General features: G+C 41.4%; 2 protein-coding genes across 15 annotated transcripts in view; one reads left to right on the forward strand and one right to left on the reverse strand.

Annotated features, from left to right (window-relative positions):
* Window positions 1-467: 467 nt before the first annotated feature.
* On the forward strand, window positions 468-8,259 carry LOC139420138 (all trans-polyprenyl-diphosphate synthase PDSS1-like). Its single transcript, XM_071169916.1, has 11 exons — window positions 468-1,128; window positions 2,392-2,447; window positions 2,534-2,660; window positions 2,850-2,980; window positions 3,748-3,889; window positions 4,156-4,267; window positions 4,820-4,929; window positions 5,028-5,108; window positions 5,257-5,370; window positions 6,113-6,193; window positions 7,331-8,259. Exons 1-11 carry the CDS (start codon window positions 985-987, stop codon window positions 7,469-7,471), a joined length of 1,239 nt encoding a protein of 412 aa, XP_071026017.1. The 5' UTR covers window positions 468-984; the 3' UTR covers window positions 7,472-8,259.
* A 63-nt stretch (window positions 8,260-8,322) lies between these two features.
* Window positions 8,323-21,248, reverse strand: part of LOC139420137 (abl interactor 1-like) — a 97,048-nt gene continuing 84,122 nt past the window's right edge. For 2 of the 14 annotated variants that reach the window (XM_071169902.1, XM_071169899.1), the window contains 3 exons: window positions 21,090-21,167; window positions 10,903-11,088; window positions 10,307-10,666 (listed from right to left, as the gene is read on the reverse strand). In XM_071169902.1, the coding sequence (XP_071026003.1) occupies window positions 10,500-10,666; window positions 10,903-11,088; window positions 21,090-21,167 (431 nt within the window). In that variant the 3' untranslated portion in view covers window positions 10,307-10,499. Of the gene's footprint in view, window positions 10,667-10,902; window positions 11,089-21,089; window positions 21,168-21,248 lie in introns of all 14 variants that reach the window. The other 12 variants (XM_071169910.1, XM_071169908.1, XM_071169905.1 and 9 more) reach the window with 11 other exon arrangements.

Genomic DNA, 21,248 nt, shown 5'->3' on the forward strand with positions numbered 1-21,248 from the left:
TTGTCAGTTGGCAACTATATTTTAGAGCTCTGGATCGAAACAGGGTCTGTAGTGACGCCTCTAGCACTGAGATGCAGTGCCTTAGACCGCTGTGACCAGGGTCTGTAGTGACACCTCTAGCACTGAGATGCAGTGCCTTAGACCGCTGTGCCACTCAGGAGCCTAAAATATAAATCCAACAATTTAAAAGATTATGCTGTGTTACAGTTCATATATTAGGAAATCAGTCAATTGAAATAAATAAATTAGGCCCTAATCTATGGATTTCACAGGACTGGGCGGGGTCGCGGCCATGGGTGGGCCTGGGACGGCATAGACCCACCCACTTGGGAGCTAGGCCAACCCACTGGGGAGCCAATCATAATGAGTTTTTCCCCACAGATAGGGCTTTATTACAGACAGAAATACTCCACAGCCCCCCCTTTAATGTCCCCAGCACAAGGTGCACATGCATGCTGTTTAATTCGTTTCTTGATATGCCACACTTGTCAACTGGATGGATTATCTTGACAAATTATAAAACGCTCACTAACAGGGATGTAAACAAATTTGTGCACAACATTTTAGAGACATTTTTGTGTGTATGGAACATTTCTGGGATGTTTTATTTCAGTCGATGGAACATGGGACCAACACTTTACATGTTGTGTTTATTTTTTGTTCAGTATGTGTGTATATTATATATGTGTAAAGGTGTTTTTTTAAGAAAGATGTCATGACGGCTGCGGTGCAATTAAGAATTAGCCCAAAAACACACAACACGCGATCAATACATTTTCACCCGCAGCGTCGTTTTCAAAGTTACAAAAAATAAATCCGGTAAACCGCGAACTTGGAAGGGCAACCCTGGTGGTTTCTGTACTGTACGTCTAGATGATTTTTACATTTTTAACGCCATGACGTCAACGAGCGTCAATTTCCGCTCCTCCGCTGCCGGCGTCACGTTTTTTTTTTACCTGTTCCAGGGGATGTGTCTGGAGGAGCATGGCGTTACGGTGGAGGCACTGTTGGAGGTGGGCTACAGGCTCTACTCGTACGAGTTTACTAGAAACCATATGCTGTTTTAATGGAAGTTCTGCTACCTCGTTGCTCCGAGGAACTGGAACCGCGACTGGCTCGGGAAATGAGGTAAGCTTTCACCGGGCGGGCTTGCTGTCACCTCGACGAAAGGTCAACCAGTAACTGATCTTATTGAATGAGTTACAGCTGTTTTAGTGTAGCTATATTGGGCTTTAGTCCCGTTTATTTCTAGTTGTAGTAGCTAACTAAAACAATAATGTAATGAATGACATTGCTTTTCTGGGTATAATGTTAGCTAAAGATTTGTGTTAGTTTGACAAGGTTGTATTGCTAGCTGACAGTAACGTTAGCTGGTTTGTTATGTAGCTAAAGGTCAAGACACTGCATGCCACTTCAGGATTGCTATGTAACGATACTAAGTTTTGCACTTGATTTGTCTCACTAGGTGTTAACCCTATTAGGTTATCACTAGACAGAACTGTCAGTGGGTAGCCTGCATTGGTCAAGTCTAACATTATGTGGTTCACTGCCTAACTAGAAGGTCCTCTCAACTAGACCTCGGTGTAGTTAACTCTGGCTCCTCTCAACCAGACCTCGGTGTAGTTAACTCTGGCTCCTCTCAACCAGACCTCGGTGTAGTTAACTCTGGCTCCTCTCAAGTAGACCTCGGTGTAGTTAACTCTGGCTCCTCTCAACCAGACCTCGGTGTAGTTAACTCTGGCTCCTCTCAACTAGACCTCGGTGTAGTTGACCTCGACCTCGGTGTAGTTGACTCTGGCTCCTCTCAACTAGACCTCGGTGTAGTTGACTCTGGCTCTCAACTAGACCTCGGTGTAGTTGACTCTGGCTCCTCTCAACTAGACCTCGGTGTAGTTGACTCTGGCTCTCAACCAGACCTCGGTGTAGTTAACTCTGGCTCCTCTCAACTAGACCTCGGTGTAGTTAACTCTGGCTCCTCTCAACTAGACCTCGGTGTAGTTAACTCTGGCTCCTCTCAACCAGACCTCGGTGTAGTTAACTCTGGCTCCTCTCAACTAGACCTCGGTGTAGTTAACTCTGGCTCCTCTCAAGTAGACCTCGGTGTAGTTAACTCTGGCTCCTCTCAACTAGACCTCGGTGTAGTTAACTCTGGCTCCTCTCAAGTAGACCTCGGTGTAGTTAACTCTGGCTCCTCTCAAGTCGGTGTAGTTAACTCTGGCTCCTCTCAACTCGGTGTAGTTAACTCTGGCTCCTCTCAAGTCGGTGTAGTTAGCTGTCCTTCAAAAAACGGATTAAAAGCTTTAAATTCTCACCAGTCACCTGACTCGAAGGTTACATGTGCTCATGTTGTGGTGCTCAGGTTTATTAATTTGTGACATTGATTTCTTTCAGGGGCTGTCCTCAAGGACTGTACACACAACCTCACTAGGCAACTCTATTCTGATAAGGTGAGTCCGAGATTTTATGTGTTGTATGCTGTAGCTTGTTTAATGTGTTTGTGTGCCTTTTAATTTACACATGTTTTTCCCTGTAGGCACAAATCAAGGTTGCTTTACCCTACACCGAAGCCTTGCAAGAGGATACACAGCGATGCCAAGTTGAAGGACCCCTTCACTCTAGCCCAAAAAGACTTGAATCATTTGTACGACGATATCAAGAAGGTAAGTCATTTGAATGAGTCATCATTTAGTACGTTTTGAGATTGTTTTTCCGATGGAAAGTACGCTGTAAATTAGATGTATTATTGTGACCGAGCATGGTGGCGTTCTTATTTAGCTCACCAGACTATTGTTAGTGATTTTTTTTCTTCATAACATAACTGATATATTTGTATTTTCTGGGCTTCACAGGAACTTTTTGTGTCCAAATCAGAGCTGAAGTCCATATGTGACTACTATTTTGACGGGAAGGGCAAGGCTTTCCGACCCATGATAGTGGTGCTAATGGCCCGGGCCTGCAACAGTCACAGCAACCGAGACGGGTAAGACCTTATCCTGGGTGTAGCCTAGTCAACTTGGTAGGTAGGTTGTATGCATTACCAGGTATTTCACTTTTATTAACCTTGATTTAACTAGGCAAGTCAGTTTAGAACAAATTACTGGGGAACAGTGGGTTAACTGCCTTGTTCAGAGGAACAGTGGGTTAACTGCCTTGTTCAGAGGAACAGTGGGTTAACTGCCTTGTTCAGAGGCAGAACTACAGATTTTTATCTTGTCAGCTCGGGGATTCGATCCAGCAACCTTTCGGTTATTGGTCCAACGCTCTACCCACTAGGCTACCCTGCCACCTCTACACTCTACCCACTAGGCTACCCTGCCGCCTCTACACTCTAACCACTAGGCTAGTTTCACTAGGAAAAGAGAATGGAAGCTTGCGAGATCAGGATGGTCTCACGAGGCTACTAATGGGTTACAGGGAGACAGACCTGGGTGAGAATATATGCTAAGGAAACGTATAGTACCCTTGCACACACACACACACACACACACACACACCAGGAACAACTTGGGTGTCTGGGGAGAATACACCGATTAGAAAAGGAAATCTGTTTTTGTTTAACGACTTTGTTACAGGAGATGGCTATTAGTCAAAATGAATCATGCATATACTATCACTGCAATAAACATTTCATCAATTAATTCAGGCTGCCCATCTTAGTGATGATGTGAACCAAGCTGTGAGAAAGGTATAACTGTGCTCGCTCTCTCTCTCTCTCTCTCTCCCATCCCTGTCTCTCTCTCTCTCTAGAGATCTGCTCCCAGGTCAGCGATCCATAGCTATGATCTCTGAGATGATCCACACTGCCAGCCTGGTTCACGACGACGTCATCGACGGCTCGGACAAGCGCAGGGGGAAGACCACTATCAACGAAGTGTGGGGCGAGAGAAAGGTTCGCTCAGTCCTCCGAACGGGGGGGGGGGGGGGGGTTTGTCTGTTAGCAGTAGCCAATCCTGTTGTCATACACGCACGACACTAAGCTACTCAACTGCAACATATGCAATTATGTTATTGAGAGAGGGGAAAAATGGCCCCAAGTTCTCTTGAAGGTGCAATATTATCACTTTTCTGTAATGCATGTTATGACAAACGAATTCACCCTTTAGTAGAAGTAAGATCATGTGACTGACTGTGTGTTCTGTGTTCACTTATTCCCAGGCCATTTTAGCTGGAGACTTCATCCTCTCGGCAGCCTCCATGGCTCTGGCCCGTATCGGGAACAACACAGTGATGTCAGTCCTGTCTCAGGTCACGGAGGATCTGGTGCGAGGTAAGGACACACGAGTCGGTCTCGTGATGAGGTAGCCCTGCCCGCGACTTCAAAATCAAGTGTCAACCTCGGAGGTAAATGACCTCTTGGCGTAATGGTGTCCTAACTATAGTTTCTCCCATGGGAGACCTTGGTTCAGATCCTGCCTGTGACACGTTGCACAATACATGCAGTCCATTTCAGTTTCGGACACCTTTTGATTTGTATCTGTCTGTTACTGTATACCCATCAATCACCATTACCTGCTCCTTTACTATCTAGAGGTCGCGACGCTTCTGATTCTGTAAGGAGAAATAAGGAATTAATGTTTATTTTGTTTTTTTTTTTGTTTTAAGATTACCAAAGTGTATAGCTCTCTCTCTCTCTCTCTCTCTCTCTCTCTCTCTCTCTCTCTCTCTCTCTCTCTCTCTCTCTCTCTCTCTCTCTCTCTCTCTCTCTCTCTCTCTCTCTCTCTCTCTCTCTCTCTCTCTCTCTCTCTCTCTCTCTCTCTCTCTCTCTCTCTCTCGCGCTCTCTCGCTCTCTCGCTCTCGAACATATTTGCTGATGTTCCAGGTGAATTCATGCAGCTGGGCTCCAAAGAGAACGAGAAGGAGAGATTCAAACACTACCTCGACAAGACGTTTAAGAAGACGGCCAGTCTCATCGCCAACAGTTGTAAAGCTGTATGTACGTTCCGTCTCCACACACATAATGCAGACTTCCAGGAAGTCTTCGGGGGCACTCCTGGGTTTGTGTTGACTGGGTTCTTGTCCATTTCAAGGTATCCATTCTAGTGAACTCCGATCCAAAGGTTCATGAAATAGCCTTTCAGTATGGGAGGAACGTTGGCATCGCCTTCCAGGTACATTTCTAATATTTAGTTTTATGCCTCTTGAATCAATGGGTGCCGGTTTTAATCATTTAATGTGCTTATTTTTCCTTTTTGTTTTGAGGAATGTATTTAACATTGACATGTGTAAGTTATTAGTGTGTGTGTGTGTCTGTCCTAGCTGGTGGATGATGTGCTTGACTTCACAGCGTGTGCCAGCCAACTAGGAAAGCCTTCAGCTACAGACCTCAAGCTGGGTCTGGCCACCGGCCCCGTCCTGTTTGCCTGCCAACAGGTGTGTGTGTGTGTGTGTGTGTGTCTAAGGTAGTGCACTATATAGGGCATAGGGTGCCATTTGGGATGTTGGCGTTTGACTCACTTGGTCACTGTCGAATTTTCAAATTTCTAGGTTGAATCACAGTGACTGTTCAATATACATTGAGTGTACAGAACATTAGGAACACCTAATATTGAGTTGCACCCCCCCCTTTTTGTCCTCAGAACAGCCTCAATTTGTCGGGGCGGGGGACTCTACAAGGTGTCAAGTGTTCCACAGGGATGCTGGCTCCATGTTGACTCCAATGCTTCCCACAGTTGTGTCAAGTTGACTGGATGTCCTTCGTGGTGAACCATTCTTGATACACACGGGAAACTGTTGAGCGTAAAAAAAACAGCAGCGTTGCAGTTCTTGACACAAACTCGGTGTGCCTGGCACCTACTACCGTACTCTGTTCAAAAGCACGTCAATCTTTTGTCTCATGTCTCGAGGCTTAACCATCTTTCATTAACCTGTCTCCTGCCCTTCATCTACACTGATTGGATATAACAAATTACATCCAATAAGGGATCAGAGCTTTCACCTGGTCAGTCTGTCATGGAAAGAGCGTTCTTAATATTTTGTACCCTCAGTGTCGATTTATTAAGCCAGGATACTCCACTCAGTAACAATTGCTACTGTTTTCCAGGGAGTCCTGGCTTCACATAATGTCTGATTTGCGTAGTCTGTGACAGTGTGTCTTAACGCTCTCTCTCTCTAGTTTCCTGAGCTGCATGGTATGATCATGAGGCGGTTCAGCTCCAGTGGAGATGTCGCTCGTGCCTGGCAGTATGTCCAGGAGGTAAGACACATTTGGGGGGGTCGCTAGGTGGAGGGACGTCAGACACATTTGGGGGGGGTCGCTGGGTGGAGGGACGTCAGACACATTTGGGTGGTCGCTAGGTGGAGGGACGTCGCACATTTGGGGGGGTCCCTAGGTGGAGGGACGTCAGACACATTTGGGGGGGGGTCGCTAGGTGGAGGGACGTCAGACACATTTGGGGGGGGGGGTCGCTAGGTGGAGGGACGTCAGACACATTTGGGGGGGGGGCTAGGTGGAGGGACGTCAGACACATTTGGGGGGGGCTAGGTGGAGGGACGTCAGGGACATTTGGGGGGGGGGGGTCGCTAGGTGGAGGGACGTCAGGGACATTTGGGGGGGGGGGTCGCTAGGTGGAGGGACGTCAGGGACATTTGGGGGGGGGGGGTCGCTAGGTGGAGGGACGTCAGGGACATTTGGGGGGGGGGGTCGCTAGGTGGAGGGACGTCAGGGACATTTGGGGGGGGGGGTCGCTAGGTGGAGGGACGTCAGGGACATTTGGGGGGGGGGGGTCGCTAGGTGGAGGGACGTCAGGGACATTTGGGGGGGGGGGGGTGGAGGGACGTCAGGGACATTTGGGGGGGGGGTCGCTAGGTGGAGGGACGTCAGGGACATTTGGGGGGGGGGGGCTAGGTGGAGGGACGTCAGGGACATTTGGGGGGGGGGCTAGGTGGAGGGACGTCAGGGACATTTGGGGGGGGGGTCGCTAGGTGGAGGGACGTCAGGGACATTTGGGGGGGGGGTCGCTAGGTGGAGGGACGTCAGGGACATTTGGGGGGGGGGGGTCGCTAGGTGGAGGGACGTCAGGGACATTTGGGGGGGGGGGTCGCTAGGTGGAGGGACGTCAGGGACATTTGGGGGGGGGGGTCGCTAGGTGGAGGGACGTCAGGGACATTTGGGGGGGGGGGGTCGCTAGGTGGAGGGACGTCAGGGACATTTGGGGGGGGGGTCGCTAGGTGGAGGGACGTCAGGGACATTTGGGGGGTGGGTCGCTAGGTGGAGGGACGTCAGAATATTAACGCGGTATAGAAATACTATTGGACCTATGATCATGTAGCAATTACAAGTGACCTGTTTAGAAAGCACTCTGACTCACCCTCCTGTTTGTCCTGCCCTCAGAGTGAGGGTGTGGATCAGACCAACTACCTGGCCCAGCACTACTGCCAAGAGGCTATCCGGCAGATCAGCTTGCTCAGGCCCTCTCTGGAGCGGGACGCCCTTATCAGGCTCACCCAGATGGTCCTTACCCGTGACAAGTGAGACCCCACTCGTCACTTCAGGCAGCTACTTGTACCTGTGAAAGGCCACCCCATTGGGGGGGGGGGAGATGGTGATGGGTGGTTTCATCAGTGATATTCACAGTGGGTCCTGATGGAGCACTGTTTATGCAGTTTATTTTTTTTAAAGGTGGAACTAAACTGTGCAAACAGGTTCTTCAGGACTGAGTTCTGAGATGCACAGCTTCACATTACCTATGTCTTCTTCCTTTCCTCTGGGGAAAACACTGAAGGGGTCACAGAACAAAGAATGTTATTGACGTCAGGGGGTTTTCAATGCCGGTCCTGCAGGAACCCCCCCCCCCCCCCCCTCCCCGCCTGAAAAAAAGGTTTCTGAACCAACCCCCACCTTTTCTTCAAAGCGATTTTAAAATGGCATGTCAGTGAGGATTTGACACAGACCATCCAAGATCATTGTTAAAAACAATCACTGAATTATTTAATATTCACGGTGTACTGTAACTGCAACGCCCCCCCCCCCCACGTTGAACTGGCAGATTGTATTTGGTCATCAACGACAGTTGACATTGCTCTCAAGGTTTGGGACGGCATGGCCACTGCAGAGTCATTTTAATTCCACGATGAGACCGAAGATGTAGTATCATTGTGATATAGGTTGTGTGTGTGTGAAGACATTGCTCGAAGATCCGTCCGTACCGCACAAATGCCAAACTTTTGTCCTGGTGACTCGTACCAATTTAGAGATGCTTCCTGTAATCGAGGCCTTAACATCCACAATCACTGTACTCAAATTAAAACACGTTTTATTTATTTTTGAAGTCAAGTCTCTATCCTTTTTGTTTTCATTCTCAATCACCACACCACTAGGTTGTATATGTAGGAGAATGGTTTATTATAAAAGGCTGTACATACAAAAAAAAATTAACATATATATACACATTAAGGGCGGAGCTTTGATATTGCTACCCATTGAGTTGGAACACTTGTCTGACTATAGCAAGGCATTAGCTGCTATATACTGAAGGGGTTAAACGCAGTGAACTTCCATGTTGATGGACAGGAAAGACGTATCATGTAGGAACTGGAACCTTTTTATCAAACCAATGAAAACACCAACCTGAATTGTCATGGATGGATCGATAGTCGAACGTAATTCCTAAGAGATGGAGGGGGAGGAGCCTACAGCCATAGATGAGTATGGACAAAATGGCCGGGGTCACTTTGGAACAATGAAAGAACTTAACCAGACCTGAGTTATGAAACCAAACCATTATGGGTTAAAAACTGACTGTTCTAAAGCGATGTGATCTAGGTTTTCTTTCTTTTGATCTATGTGAAGACATGTCATGTTGATCGCCATTATCACAGAATAGTAAAATGGCAACTTTTTTATTTTATTTTCAATAACACCATGACTAAACAGTTTTGAAAACTAAGCCCACGAAAACGGCATGAAGAACCATGGATCATAATACTGTTCACATTATGTACTTTGATCCCCAAAAAATACCTACAGATAAATCATTTAGTTCAGATTAGACATGTACAACGTTTCTTAAAATGGACGTGGAACTCTAAATAGTGAACTTTCACAAATTTACAAACTGGGGAGTCACGACATAATGGTGTTGCTTTTCACTGCGTTACCAGATGACAGAATTTATCATGTAAATGGAATATTCTTAAACAAATTAGAGCATTTTGAAAATAAAACCAAGTCGTCCCAGAATGCCTTTTGTGTCTAGACAATTTAAAAAGCCTAAATTCAATGTAAGTATTACAACAAAATGGAAGCATAATTAAAGAGGTTCTACATTTTTATTAGATTTTGCTTTACGCTTCAGGACTTCAGGAATGACTGAAATAAAAAGGTTTTGGCATAAAAATCAAAATAAGATTTAACATGTAATATCCAAAATGGATCAGGCTTCTGATAACTTTTGTAGTTTTTTGTTTGTTAAATCATAAAATAAAGTGTTTTAAATGAATTAATCAAATGCGTTATCTAAATATTGAACAATTTAGGCAACAGAGGCAGAATAGGGCAGTTTGAAGCTATGTGGCATGAAGTTTGAGACGTCCAGGGGATGACTGGCAGGATGGGCGAGGGGGTGGGTCTGACCAAGGGCGAGGTCATTCATGTTTGTTAAAATGTGTGTATGTAAATGTTGAGTTGTCTATAAGTTTTTGTATTGTCAAAAAAGTAAAATTAAGTAAATCAAACAGAATATTCTGTAGGACATTCGCATGTGTGTGTGGTAAGTAGCCTGCTTGAGATACTGCGATTGACATTCACTGAATTTACACTACAGACACCCAACAGGCTGCAGCTCACATTTCTATACAATTTAACAGAAAGTAGCACTTCCACTGAAGGTCTACACAAGATCGCCTAATGTTTACATAGGCATTACACATGCCGTCTGACAGACATCGTCTCCATATAGCATACATACTACTCGTGATGCACTCATAAAGACATTAATACTTCATAAGTGCATGAGAAATGTGTAGTTCAGTAGATGAATAGTTGGGTCAGATGTTATGTCGTGCAAATGTAAACAGGAAGAACGCGTAAAAGGCAGGATGTCCTTCAGCTAACGTTACCCTGGTCTCAAAGGAGGTCGGTGTCACCTTAATTGGGTAGAATGGGCGTGTGGTAATGGCTGGAGCGGAATCAGTGGAACGGGATCAAACACATGGTTTTCGGACGCCATTACATTTGCTCCGTTCCAGCTATTGTTATGAGCCCGTCGTTCCCCTCAGCTGCCTCCACTGCCTGGTCTTTGAAAACATCCCTACATCACAGCCCTTGTGAGTACATCATCAGCCTTGTCCTATTCATTCATTATATACTTTATGCCCCCCAACCCACCCACCCACAACACCACCAACAAAATAAAGTAAATAGATATTTTGTATTTTGATTTATTTGCAATTAGTAAGAGACCAAACATTCTGTCATATCCAAAAGCACTTCCCTATGCTTCGCAAGGTCAGACGTCTGTAGTAGAAGCACAATAGAGTGCAGTAGGGTCCCTCCAGTCAGCTTAGTGCATGACGGACTCTACGTAGTTGCCGGGGAACAGGCCCGTGACTCCGCTACTGATTCCCTCGAACCAGCCATCATCGTTCTTCTTAATGATGTAGATGATGGCTCCCTCCATGAAGCTCAGCTCATCGTTTTTATCCGCAGTGTAGTCGTAGATGGCCACCACTGGAGAGAGGAGAGAGGAGGGGAAAATCGTCAGAGGGAGAGAGAGATACTTAGCAAACTGGATTAGGATGCAACGGGTAAGAAATAGTTGCCTGAAGATTTAACAAATTTACTGAGTGTCAAAATGTGCTTAAGTAGTTGACTGGTTCAGCTTAGTTTAAATAAATCTGTGTGAATTGTATGGTAGGAAGGAGAAGTGAAATAGAGTGGTGTCGGTATTGAGCCTTGAGGAACACCTTTCTGCATGTAGCTCTTGGGCGCCCACTGGGGGTCTCCATCAGCATACGAGTCACTGTACTGAACTACAGCCGCTTCCTCTTCCTCGTAGTCAACTGGTGGCGGTGGAGGAGGGGGAGGAGCTTCATCAAACATGGGCAGGTCATCGGGCGGAGGAGGGGGAGGCGGAGTAGGGGTGTCCGCAACTGCCAAATGGCGATGAGGTAAAGGACGGGGAGAGAGAACGAGATTAGGAACGCTGCCTGAAACTGGGAGAAACGGTACAATAGTACATTACATTTGGGCTTCGCATGCCACCAAGCCCAACAGTAGAGAAAACCACGCAAAAACCATGCAATCGCGAGAAGAGCAACATGCAGTGGTGTTTGCATGCCAGGCACCGATGGTTAGTCGATCAAGGACCAAATAAAATGCATGACAGCGAGTTGTCGGCATGCTGATTTTACTGTTGTTGACCTTTCTTGATTTTGACCTGAGATTCGTTCCTCCAGGTCACTTGTTCAAGTCACTTGTTAAGAGATGTCATTTGGTTACACGCGTCTTTGCCACCAGGGTAATGCTGCTCTTGTTTTGAACATTCTATTTCCATTGTCTTCCCATTACATTTTAATTCTCGTCTGGTGTTTATTGTACAAGTACCATTATACAGTTGGCACGGCAGTAGAGAACTTGTGACTATCCTAGAGGGTATTGCAGCTCTATAACCATGAACACACACGGGTCCAATCCCAAATCGACCCTTAAACCATATGCACCTTATGCACTTGTGGAGATATGAGAGGATTTGATTGGAATAAGCAATATGGTGATACTTCCACCTAGCCTATCAGAGTACAAGGTGGAGCTACCACCAGATTGCCTGTACCTGTAAAATCTTCTAAAGATCTCCGCAAGTGCGCAGGGTGTAGGGCTGAGAGCACCATTTGGAAGTGGCCCATCCAGAGCTGCAACTAGTTTCAGTAGAGGGCAGCAGAGAACCCTGTCCTCCTATCAGTCATGTTCCAAAGTAACAACCCTGCTCCAATTTTATATGACACCTTGTGACCCAAGTCCAAGGAAAAACATTTTTCAGGGAAGATTTCGTAACACTTTGCTTCTGTAAATTATTAAAGAATAATTCCTACAAATGAGTACAACGTAATAAACTGCAGCCTGAACAGTCGGTACGGACCTCTGAATCAGACTCTACATTTGTAAACGTGAATCTGATCGTGGAGGCTTACCTGCATAAATCACACATGACCATTTCTGTATTGTACCAAAGGGGAATAAGAGCTCAGATATTCCCAAGGTTGTTGTTAATCAGAGGATGATATGCCATAATGCCATCAACACCCAGGGTACTAAGATGAGTGTGGTTCTGTTTTACTCTTTCGACTGGAAATGACAGCTATAAAATGGTGTTACTTTAATTCCGCCAGTAGCATAAATCTGTTTAACACAGACATAAATCTGTTTAGCAATAGCAGGCTAAGCTTCTTTAGAGTTACATGAAAGCATGCAGACTATTTATCTGTTGATCACACAGTACACACAATATGTTTACATATGTTTAGTCCTTCAATATGGTTTAGTCCTTCAATATGTTTAGTCCTTCAATATGGTTTAGTCCTTCAATATGTTTAGTCCTGTTTAGTCCTGTTTAGTCCTTCAATATGTTTAGACCTGTTTAGTCCTGTTTAGTCCTTCAATATGGTTTAGTCCTTCAATATGTTTAGTCCTTCAATATGTTTAGTCCTGTTTAGTCCTTCAATATGTTTAGTCCTGTTTAGTCCTTCAATATGTTTAGTCCTGTTTAGTCCTTCAATATGTTTAGTCCTTCAATATGTTTAGTCCTGTTTAGTCCTTCAATAGGTTTAGTCCTTCAATATGTTTAGACCTTCAATATGTTTAGTCCTGTTTAGTCCTTCAATATGTTTAGTCCTTCAATATGTTTAGACCTTCAATATGTTTAGTCCTTCAATATGTTTAGTCCTTCAATATGTTTAGTCCTGTTTAGTCCTGTTTAGTCCTTCAATATGTTTATCCTTCAATTGTTTAGTCCTTCAATATGTTTAGACCTTCAATATGTTTAGTCCTGTTTAGTCCTTCAATATGTTTAGTCTTGTTTAGTCCTTCAATATGTTTAGACCTTCAATATGTTTAGTCCTGTTTAGTCCTTCAATATGTTTAGTCCTTCAATATGTTTAGTCCTTCAATATGTTTAGTCCTTCAATATGTTTAGTCCTTCAATATGTTTAGTCCTTCAATATGTTTAGTCCTTCAATATGTTTAGTCCTGTTTAGTCCTTTTAGTCCATATGTTTAGTCCTTTTAGTCCTTCAATATGTTTAGTCCTTCAATATGTTTAGTCCTGTTTAGTCCTTCAATATGTTTAGTCCTTCAATATGTTTAGTCCTGTTTAGTCCTTCAATATGTTTAGTCCTGTTTAGTCCTTCAATATGTTTAGTCCTTCAATATGTTTAGTCCTGTTTAGTCCTTCAATATGTTTAGTCCTTCAATATGTTTAGTCCTTCCTTCAATATGTTTAGTCCTTCAATATGTTTAGTCCTTCAATATGTTTAGTCCTGTTTAGTCCTTCAATATGTTTAGTCCTGTTTAGTCCTTCCAAATGTTTAGTCCTTCAATATGTTTAGTCCTGTTTAGTCCTTCAATATGTTTAGTCCTTCAATATATTTAGTCCTGTTTAGTTCTTCAATATGTTTAGTCCTTCAATATGTTTAGTCCTGTTTAGTCCTTCAATATGTTTAGTCCTTCAATAAGTTTAGTCCTTCAATATGTTTAGTCCTTCCATATGTTTAGTCCTGTTTAGTCCTTCAATATGTTTAGTCCTGTTTAGTCCTTCAATATGTTTAGACCTTCAATATGTTTAGTCCTTCAATATGTTTAGTCCTTCAATATGTTTAGTCCTTCAATATGTTTAGACCTTCAATATGTTTAGTCCTTCAATATGTTTAGTCCTTCAATATGTTTAGTCCTGTTTAGTCCTTCAATATGTTTAGTCCTTCAATATGTTTAGACCTTCAATATGTTTAGTCCTGTTTAGTCCTGTTTAGTCCTTCAATATGTTTAGTCCTTCAATATGTTTAGACCTTCAATATGTTTAGACCTTCAATATGTTTAGACCTTCAATATGTTTAGTCCTTCCATATGTTTAGTCCTTCAATATGTTTAGTCCTTCAATATGTTTAGTCCTTCAATATGTTTAGTCCTTCCATATGTTTAGTCCTTCCATATGTTTAGTCCTGTTTAGTCCTTCCATATGTTTAGTCCTTCAATATGTTTAGTCCTTCAATATGTTTAGTCCTGTTTAGACCTTCAATATGTTTAGACCTTCAATATGTTTAGTCCTGTTTAGTCCTTCAATATGTTTAGTCCTTCAATATGTTTAGACCTTCAATATGTTTAGTCCTTCAATATGTTTAGACCTTCAATATGTTTAGACCTTCAATATGTTTAGTCCTTCAATATGTTTAGTCCTTCAATATGTTTAGACCTTCAATATGTTTAGTCCTTCAATATGTTTAGTCCTTCAATATGTTTAGTCCTTCAATATGTTTAGTCCTTCAATATGTTTAGACCTTCAATATGTTTAGTCCTTCAATATGTTTAGTCCTGTTTAGTCCTTCAATATGTTTAGTCCTTCAATATGTTTAGTCCTGTTTAGTCCTTCAATATGTTTAGTCCTTCAATATGTTTAGACCTTCAATATGTTTAGACCTTCAATATGTTTAGTCCTTCAATATGTTTAGTCCTTCAATATGTTTAGACCTTCAATATGTTTAGTCCTGTGTAGTCCTTCCATATGTTTAGTCCTTTTTAGTCCTTCCATATGTTTAGTCCTTCAATATGTTTAGTCCTTCAATATGTTTAGTCCTGTTTAGTCCTGTTTAGTCCTTCAATATGTTTAGTCCTGTTTAGTCCTTCAATATATTGTGTACTTCAATATGTTTAGTCCTGTTTCGTCCTTCAATATGTTTAGTCCTTCAATATGTTTAGTCCTGTTTAGTCCTTCAATATGTTTAGTCCTGTTTAGTCCTTCCATATGTTTAGTCCTTCAATATGTTTAGTCCTGTTTAGTCCTTCAATATGTTTAGTCCTGTTTAGTCCTTCCATATGTTTAGTCCTTCAATATGTTTAGTCCTGTTTAGTCCTTCCAAATGTTTAGTCCTTCAATATGTTTAGTCCTGTTTAGTCCTTCCAAATGTTTAGTCCTTCAATATGTTTAGTCCTGTTTAGTCCTTCAATATGTTTAGTCCTTCAATATATTTAGTCCTGTTTAGTTCTTCAATATGTTTAGTCCTTCAATATGTTTAGTCCTGTTTAGTCCTTCAATATGTTTAGTCCTTCAATATGTTTAGTCCTTCCATATGTTTAGTCCTGTTTAGACCTTCAATATGTTTAGTCCTGTTTAGTCCTTCAATATGTTTAGACCTGTTTAGTCCTTCAATATGTTTAGACCTTCAATATGTTTAGTCCTTCAATATGTTTAGTCCTTCAATATGTTTAGTCCTTCAATATGTTTAGTCCTTCAATATGTTTAGTCCTTCAATATGTTTAGTCCTTCAATATGTTTAGTCCTTCCATATGTTTAGTCCTTCCATATGTTTAGTCCTGTTTAGACCTTCAATATGTTTAGTCCTTCAATATGTTTAGTCCTTCAATATGTTTAGTCCTTCAATATGTTTAGTCCTTCAATATGTTTAGTCCTTCAATATGTTTAGACCTTCAATATGTTTAGTCCTTCAATATGTTTAGACCTTCAATATGTTTAGACCTTCAATATGTTTAGTCCTTCCATATGTTTAGTCCTGTTTAGACCTTCAATATGTTTAGACCTTCAATATGTTTAGACCTTCAATATGTTTAGTCCTTCCATATGTTTAGTCCTGTTTAGACCTTCAATATGTTTAGTCCTGTTTAGTCCTTCAATATGTTTAGACCTTCAATATGTTTAGACCTTCAATATGTTTAGACCTTCAATATGTTTAGTCCTGTTTAGTCCTTCAATATGTTTAGACCTTCAATATGTTTAGTCCTTCAATATGTTTAGACCTTCAATATGTTTAGTCCTTCAATATGTTTAGTCCTTCAATATGTTTAGTCCTTCAATATGTTTAGTCCTTCAATATGTTTAGACCTTCAATATGTTTAGTCCTTCAATATGTTTAGTCCTGTTTAGTCCTTCAATATGTTTAGTCCTTCAAGTCCTTCAATATGTTTAGTCCTTCAATATGTTTAGTCCTTCAATATGTTTAGTCCTTCAATATGTTTAGTCCTTCAATATGTTTAGACCTTCAATATGTTTAGTCCTGTGTAGTCCTTCCATATGTTTAGTCCTTTTTAGTTTAGTTTAGTCCTTCAATATGTTTAGTCCTTCAATATGTTTAGTCCTGTTTAGTCCTGTTTAGTCCTTCAATATGTTTAGTCCTGTTTAGTCCTTCAATATGTTTAGTTTAGTCCTGTTTCAATATGTTTAGTCCTTCAATATGTTTAGTCCTGTTTAGTCCTTCAATATGTTTAGTCCTGTTTAGTCCTTCCATATGTTTAGTCCTTCAATATGTTTAGTCCTGTTTAGTCCTTCAATATGTTTAGTCCTGTTTAGTCCTTCCATATGTTTAGTCCTTCAATATGTTTAGTCCTGTTTAGTCCTTCCAAATGTTTAGTCCTTCAATATGTTTAGTCCTGTTTAGTCCTTCCAAATGTTTAGTCCTTCAATATGTTTAGTCCTGTTTAGTCCTTCAATATGTTTAGTCCTTCAATATATTTAGTCCTGTTTAGTCCTGTTTAGTCCTTCAATATGTTTAGTCCTGTTTAGTCCTTCAATATGTTTAGTCCTTCAATATGTTTAGTCCTTCCATATAGTCCTGTTTAGACCTTCAATATGTTTAGTCCTGTTTAGTCCTTCAATATGTTTAGTGTTTAGTCCTTCAATATGTTTAGTCAATATGTTTAGTCCTTCAATATGTTTAGTCCTTCAATATGTTTAGTCCTTCAATATGTTTAGTCCTTCAATATGTTTAGTCCTTCAATATGTTTAGTCCTTCCATATGTTTAGTCCTTCCATATGTTTAGTCCTGTTTAGACCTTCAATATGTTTAGTCCTGTTTAGTCCTTCAATATGTTTAGACCTTCAATATGTTTAGTCCTTCAATATGTTTAGTCCTTCAATATGTTTAGTCCTGTTTAGTCCTTCAATATGTTTAGTCCTGTTTAGTCCTTCAATATGTTTAGACCTTCAATATGTTTAGTCCTTCAATATGTTTAGTCCTTCAATATGTTTAGTCCTGTTTAGTCCTTCAATATGTTTAGTCCTGTTTAGTCCTTCAATATGTTTAGACCTTCAATATGTTTAGACCTTCAATATGTTTAGTCCTTCAATATGTTTAGTCCTGTTTAGTCCTTCAATATGTTTAGTCCTGTTTAGTCCTTCAATATGTTTAGACCTTCAATATGTTTAGTCCTTCAATATGTTTAGTCCTTCAATATGTTTAGTCCTTCAATATGTTTAGTCCTTCAATATGTTTAGTCCTGTTTAGTCCTTCAATATGTTTAGTCCTGTTTAGTCCTTCAATATGTTTAGTCCTTCAATATGTTTAGTCCTGTTTAGTCCTTCAATATGTTTAGTCCTTCAATATGTTTAGTCCTTCAATATGTTTAGACCTTCAATATGTTTAGTCCTTCAATATGTTTAGTCCTTCAATATGTTTAGTCCTTCAATATGTTTAGACCTTCAATATGTTTAGACCTTCAATATGTTTAGTCCTTCAATATGTTTAGTCCTGTTTAGTCCTTCAATATGTTTAGACCTTCAATATGTTTAGTCCTTCAATATGTTTAGTCCTGTTTAGTCCTTCAATATGTTTAGTCCTTCAATATGTTTAGTCCTGTTTAGTCCTTCAATATGTTTAGACCTTCAATATGTTTAGTCCTGTTTAGTCCTTCAATATGTTTAGTCCTTCAATATGTTTAGTCCTTCAATATGTTTAGTCCTGTTTAGTCCTTCAATATGTTTAGACCTTCAATATGTTTAGTCCTTCAATATGTTTAGTCCTGTTTAGTCCTTCAATATGTTTAGTCCTTCAATATGTTTAGTCCTTCAATATGTTTAGACCTTCAATATGTTTAGACCTTCAATATGTTTAGACCTTCAATATGTTTAGTCCTTCAATATGTTTAGACCTTCAATATGTTTAGTCCTTCAATATGTTTAGTCCTTCAATATGTTTAGTCCTTCAATATGTTTAGTCCTTCAATATGTTTAGACCTTCAATATGTTTAGTCCTTCAATATGTTTAGTCCTGTTTAGTCCTTCAATATGTTTAGTCCTTCAATATGTTTAGTCCTGTTTAGTCCTTCAATATGTTTAGTCCTGTTTAGTCCTTCAATATGTTTAGACCTTCAATATGTTTAGTCCTTCAATATGTTTAGTCCTTCAATATGTTTAGTCCTTCAATATGTTTAGTCCTTCAATATGTTTAGTCCTGTTTAGTCCTGTTTAGTCCTTCAATATGTTTAGACCTTCAATATGTTTAGTCCTTCAATATGTTTAGTCCTGTTTAGTCCTTCAATATGTTTAGTCCTTCAATATGTTTAGTCCTTCAATATGTTTAGTCCTTCAATATGTTTAGACCTTCAATATGTTTAGTCCTGTTTAGTCCTTCAATATGTTTAGTCCTGTTTAGTCCTTCAATATGTTTAGTCCTGTTTAGTCCTTCAATATGTTTAGTCCTTCAATATGTTTAGTCCTTCAATATGTTTAGTCCTGTTTAGTCCTGTTTAGTCCTGTTTAGTCCTTCAATATGTTTAGTCCTGTTTAGTCCTTCAATATGTTTAGTCCTGTTTAGTCCTGTTTAGTCCTGTTTAGTCCTTCAATATGTTTAGTCCTGTTTAGTCCTTCAATATGTTTAGTCCTTCAATATGTTTAGTCCTGTTTAGTCCTTCAATATGTTTAGTCCTTCAATATGTTTAGTCCTGTTTAGTCCTTCAATATGTTTAGTCCTTCAATATGTTTAGTCCTTCAATATGTTTAGTCCTTCAATATGTTTAGTCCTTCAATATGTTTAGTCCTTCAATATGTTTAGTCCTTCAATATGTTTAGTCCTTCAATATGTTTAGTCCTTCAATATGTTTAGTCCTTCAATATGTTTAGACCTTCAATATGTTTAGACCTTCAATATGTGCCGCTCATTCTGTGATTTGTTTTGTGGGTGAAATTATACTTAACACACAGCGCCTTCGGAAAGTATTCAGACCACTTGACTTTTTCCACATTTTGTTACATTACAACCTTATTCTAAAATTGATTACATGTTTGTTTGTTTTTTTGCAATGTAAACACAATAACCCCATAATGACAAAGTGAAAACTGGTTTGAGTAATGTTTGCAAAATAAAAACAGAAATACCTCATTTACATAAGTATTAAGACCCCTTTGCTATGAGACTTGAAATTGAGCTCAGGTACATCCTGTTTCAGTTGATCATCCTAGAGATGTTTCTACAACTTGATTGGAGTCCAACTGTGATAAATTAAATTGATTGGATATGATTTGGAAAGGCCCACACCTGTCTGTCTATATAAGGTCCCACAGTTGACGGTGCATGTCAGAGCAAAAACCAAGCCATGAGGTCAAAGGAATTGTCCGTAGAGCTCAGAGACAGGATTGTGTCGAGGCACAGATCTGGGGAAGGGTAACAAAAACAAATGTTTGCAGCATTGAAGGTCCCCAAGAACACAGTGGCCTCCATCATTCTTAAATGGAAGAAGTTTAGAACCACCAAGACTCTTCCTAGAGCTGGCCGCATGGCCAAACTGAGCAATCGGGGGAGAAGGGCCTTGGTCAGGGAGGTGACCAAGAACCCAATGGTCACTCTTACAGAGCTTTAGAGCTCCTCTGTGGAGATGGGAGAACCTTCCAGTTGGACAACCATCTCTGCAGCACTCCAACAATCAGGCCTTTATGGTAGAGTGGCCAGACAGAAGCCTCTCCTCAGTAAAAGGCACATGACAGCCCACTTGGAGTCTGCCAAAAGGCACCTAAAGGACTCTCAGAACATGACAAACAAGATTATCTGGTCTGATGAAACCAAGATTGAACTCTTTGGCCTGAATGCCAAGTGTCACGTCTGGAGGAAACCTGGCACCATCCCTACGGTGAATCATGGTGGTGGCAGCATCATGCTGTGGGGATGTTTTTCAGTGGCAGGGACTGGGAGACTAGTCAGGATCGAGGCAAAGATGAACGAAGCAAAGTACAGAGAGATCCTTGATGAAAACCTGCTCCAGAGCGACTCGATGCTGTAATCGCTGCCAAAGGTGCTTTAACAAACCTGAGAAAGCTTGAGAGGATCTGCAGAGAAGAATTGGAGAAACACCCCATATAAATCAAATCCAATGTATTTATATAGCTCTTCGTACATCAGCTGATATCTCAAAGTGCTGTACAGAAACCCAGCCTAAAACCCCCAAACAGCAAGCAATGCAGGTGTAGAAGCACGGTGGCTAGGAAAAACTCCCTAGAAAGGCCAAAACCTAGGAAGAAACCTAGAGAGGAACCAGGCTATGAGGGGTGGTCAGTCCTCTTCTGGCTGTGCCATATACAGGTGTGCCACGCTTGTAGCGTCATACCCAAGAAGACTCGAGGCTGTAATCACTGCAAATGTGCTTCAACAAAATACTGAGTAAAGGGTCTGAATACTTATGTAAATGTGATATTTCAGGTTTTGTTTATTTCATAAATGAGCAAAAAATGTAAAAACATTTTTTTTTGCTTTGTCATTATGGGGTATTGTGATGTCATTATGGGGTATTGTATACATTCTCCTGAATAATCTTGGAATGGAGCCACTTTTTACAGTATTTGTCCTCAGTATCTGCATAGCGGAGAAAGCAATGGGTGTCAATGGCAATAAGCATCTGTCTGAGAATACTATTCATTAACACAGACAATAGATAAGAGCTGTCTACTGCACAGGACAGACAGATGGGCAGGACAGACAGACAGGCAGGACAGTTGAGTGAACAGGCACAAAGCATGCTGTGTGTGATTGACAGATGGGGGTTGTTCTACTCAGATTTATGGGAAAAGGGTGAGTGATCGATCTGGGGAACAGGGAGAGTGATCTGGGGAACAGAGAGAGTGATCTGGGGAACAGAGAGAGTGTGTGCTGGGCCTGTGGACTTACTGTTCTCCTGCACCCTGGCCACAAAGCCTGTCAGAGGTATCTGTGGAGTCAGCTGGGGCATGGGGGGAGGAGGGGCAGCTATAGCCACGGGAAGCCCCCCCACACATACCGAACGAAAGAGAGAAATCAAGGATATAAAGTAGACAGAGAGGACAGAGA

Source organism: Oncorhynchus clarkii, chromosome 11 (assembly GCF_045791955.1).
Source record: "Oncorhynchus clarkii lewisi isolate Uvic-CL-2024 chromosome 11, UVic_Ocla_1.0, whole genome shotgun sequence".
In the NCBI taxonomy this organism is placed as follows: Eukaryota; Metazoa; Chordata; class Actinopteri; order Salmoniformes; family Salmonidae; genus Oncorhynchus; species Oncorhynchus clarkii.